This window comes from Meleagris gallopavo, chromosome 4 (assembly GCF_000146605.3).
Source record: "Meleagris gallopavo isolate NT-WF06-2002-E0010 breed Aviagen turkey brand Nicholas breeding stock chromosome 4, Turkey_5.1, whole genome shotgun sequence".
NCBI lineage: Eukaryota > Metazoa > Chordata > Aves > Galliformes > Phasianidae > Meleagris > Meleagris gallopavo.
This window is the reverse complement of record NC_015014.2, coordinates 3,395,203-3,398,677: the sequence shown is the minus strand read 5'-3', so window position 1 is coordinate 3,398,677 and position 3,475 is coordinate 3,395,203. Positions and strand designations below refer to the sequence as shown.

The 3,475-nt window shown below is 41.5% G+C and overlaps 1 protein-coding gene across 1 annotated transcript in view; it reads right to left on the bottom strand.

Moving 5' to 3' along the window:
* TMA16 (translation machinery associated 16 homolog) overlaps window positions 1–2,746 on the bottom strand; it is a 25,538-nt gene extending 22,792 nt beyond the window's left edge. The window contains exons 1-2 of the mRNA XM_003205374.4: window positions 2,623–2,746; window positions 2,411–2,523 (exon numbers count right to left, since the gene is read on the bottom strand). Of these exons, the coding sequence (XP_003205422.1) occupies window positions 2,411–2,523; window positions 2,623–2,625 (116 nt within the window). The 5' untranslated portion in view covers window positions 2,626–2,746. The remainder of the gene's footprint in view (window positions 1–2,410; window positions 2,524–2,622) is intronic.
* Between the last annotated feature and the right edge of the window lie 729 nt (window positions 2,747–3,475).

Sequence of the window (3,475 nt, the reverse complement as noted above, 5' to 3'; positions counted from 1 at the left end):
ATCATCGAGCGCTGGCACATAGAAGGAAGTCAACTTTCACCGATTGTCACTCATCTTGAATTTACCAACGTGTTGCGATGAAATTGTATAAGTGTCGCGGTGTATTGGATCTCTGTATTAGGGAAAGCTCACCCTTTTAGTTAACCTAATCATTGGTTCACGCTGTGAAGGGGTGGAGTGTATGGGGCTGCTGAATCATGGCCTGAACCTTTGATTGATCACCTGAGGCGAGCAATGAGTCAGCCATGGGAGCACAGGTGAAGGCAATTCACCTGTGCTGCAGGAAGGGGTGGAGCCTGGCTCCACCTCTCCTAGACCCATTTAAGAGCTGACTGCCAGTGGGGAAGGATCTCTCTCTGGAGATCCGCTCCATCAGGAGTTTATCTCGCGAGCCCAGGACACGGTGAGTGATTTTTCTCTTATTTCTCCAATATAAATTCTATTAGCCAAGCTCCTGGATATAAATATCTATACCATCTGTATATCCATTGATTAAACAGTATCAATTACCATCAGACTAAAGAACTTGCACCTGAAACAGTAAGAAAGCTTGGAAAAGGAAAGGCAGAAATCAAGAAACAGAGTCTAAGACAGAATCTGCATCTTCAAACTGTTGAGCATGTCTGCTTATTAAAAAAAACTTTTAACATTCAAAACAAAGAGAGCTTAAAGCAGAAGACAGCTCTCTACATTGTCTAATCTTAAACTGAGACATTCTGTGAAGACAGTAGACTTCACTGATCCCTCATAGAATTAAGGAGGAAGCAGCTGTTCTTTCACTGGCTTGTTTGAAGCACACCCTTAATTAGCCTGCTGAGTAGCCAGTACTTAATGGCTTTCCATAAAAAGGTGCTTTTTCCTCAGGTTAACCCATTGCACGTATCAAAAGAGGTCTGTTTGTTTCACTTGGAAGAATACTGCTGCCATGACCAGCTCCTTTTGCTGTATTTTAAAGAAAGAGAAAGACTGTGCTGTTACATCTCTTAAAAAGGAAAGAAACCCTTTTATAAATTATTTTACTTCCTTTATGTAAAATTCCTTCTTAAAAAGCAATTACATTTACAAAGTTAACTTTTTCCATGAAGAAAAGTAACTAAATAGTAAATCAAATGGGAGACTGCTATTCCAGTGAGTTGTTTATACTATTATTATTTGCTTCTTTCTGTTCTAAAAAGAAACAAAAAAGCACTTAAGAATTTGTCAGTATGGGTATCTACACCAGTATAATTCTGCTCATATAATCAAATCTTGTTCTGGTTTAAGTGTGCCATGTCACAATGAGTAATCAATATATCCTTTACACACTGAGTGTTCTTGTGTATGTTTTTGCTTCTAGTGACGATGTAGACATAAGCAATAAATATCAAATATGATTTGGTTACCTTTTGTGACTAAGCTCTCTAAGTGGCAAGAAGAGGTATTTAAGGGATGATGTAGTCAATTTAGCACTGAGGAAAACAGTTATGATCAGTAACTAATAGCACCAGTAGTGAGACTGCGCGAGAACATAAAGCAGCAGGGAAAACCTCTTGCATACTAAAAAACAGCAAGAAATTCTACATGTGCTGCTTGTAAACTCTCACAGCAGCTCTGCTGAGGCTATGTGAGACAGCTGTGCTTGTAAAGGGCCCCTTCCCAGGTGCAAAAAGGTACAGGTTTGCTCTGTGTAAAACTGTACATCCATCCTCAGCCATAAAGGTCTCTGAGGAACATTTTAACTGCATCAGGAGCTCCCAGTGCAGTATCTTCAGCCATATAAATATTTTGGTTCAGCCTTCATGGTCCTTCCAAATTATACCTTGATAGAAAATGTCTGAAGTTTGCTTCAATAGCTTTCTAAACAAACAACAGTAGCATATCAATGTTTAAGGAGTTGGTCTATGCATTAGAGCTGCGACAGAGTGAAAATGGAAGGCAAGATCTGTCTAGCTATCTCCTCATTCTGCAGAAGGGGGAAGGAAAACTGAACTTGCCATGAAACATCATCCAAAAGGAGCTAAATATTAGGTTCGTTTAGAAGCTCCTGTTGGGCAGGGCAGATACCAATGAGGTTGTTTTCAATGAATTCAGCACAAGAAGCCGGTAAGTAAAAGTAAACCCAAGTAAGACTTGGAGTGAAGTCAAACCAGGTGACTAAGCCTCATGTGATGTCACTAGCACAACGCCATTCTGATTATAGTAAGCAAAACGCTTACTTGCAGTGCAAAAACCTTGCTTAAAATCCAAAAATGAAGTAGTTGAACTACATACTCCAGGAAGATTTTGTGCATGTGATCACGTCATTTCACGTCATTTCACATGGCCTAGCAGTGCTACACAGTCCTTTCCTTTAGAAAGAAAACCTTTATCGTAGCAGTTCACCACATACACGCTGTCCTTCGGTGTGTACATAAGGTTACACAGCACTTACTTTTCTTTCTTGTCCTTTTTGCGCGCTTTCCTCGCGAGCTGGGCAGCTTTCCTGCTGTAAGGATGGACAGCTTTCTTCTCTTGCTTCCCTCCTTTGGTTTTTGGCAATTTGGGCTGAAAAGAAATGAAAAGACCCCTCGGTGCTTAGCGGCCGGCAGCCGGGGGTACCGGCTCCCACGCCCACCCCCGCCACCCTGCCGCCCCGACACGCACCATGGCGAACGCCTTCCCGCCGCGGCCGCCGTCCGCCCGGTGCTCCTGCCAAAGGGATCCGGGCGGGCGGCTGAGCAGCGAACACGAGGTTCCGGGGCCTGGAGGGTGCAGCTGGGAGCTGAGACGAGCTTCCTAGTACTCGGATTCATCCTACCTAATCTTAAACTCTTCGGTGGGGAGTTAAGGAAGGTACACGCGATGTGTAGGTTGTACTTAACGAGCTGGTCTTTTGCCACTGACTGTGCTGAGATCACCCTTGGGTGAGGATGCTTCTGATTTGATGACCTTGTTCCAGACTTACAAGGAACACTAGAATTCAAATTTGGCATGTCAATTCCCAGCTTTTAGAGTTTTTTTTTTTTAATTAGTTTTTCTGATACCGTTGTAAATATATACATAAAAATAGATATCTGATTGAGATAGTCTCTACTACAGTACTCTGTACCAATGCCACAAAATAAAATGGGCTTGGTAGGTATAGATGAAGTATTCTCACACCCAAGAATAGACTTGTGTATAATCAATGAATATACAGGTGTTAGAATTATGAAATAAACAACAGAGTTTGGCTAAGCAGGTTATTAGAAAGAATAGATAGAGTGCTTACCCTTGTCCTGGGCTCATTGTAAAACTCCAAAGGAGGGATCTCCAGAAAGAGATCCTTCCCTACTGGTAGTCAGCTCTTAAATGACTCTTCTTAAGCTAGCCTGAAGAATTCATCCTTCTAACAATTAAAATGCATTGTTACATTGTATTATTGCAATGCAAATTAAGATAATAAAGAGAAGCTTAAGATATTTTAACTCTTTTACATCTACCATAGTGAATTGAGTTTGCTGCCCAATAAACTTAT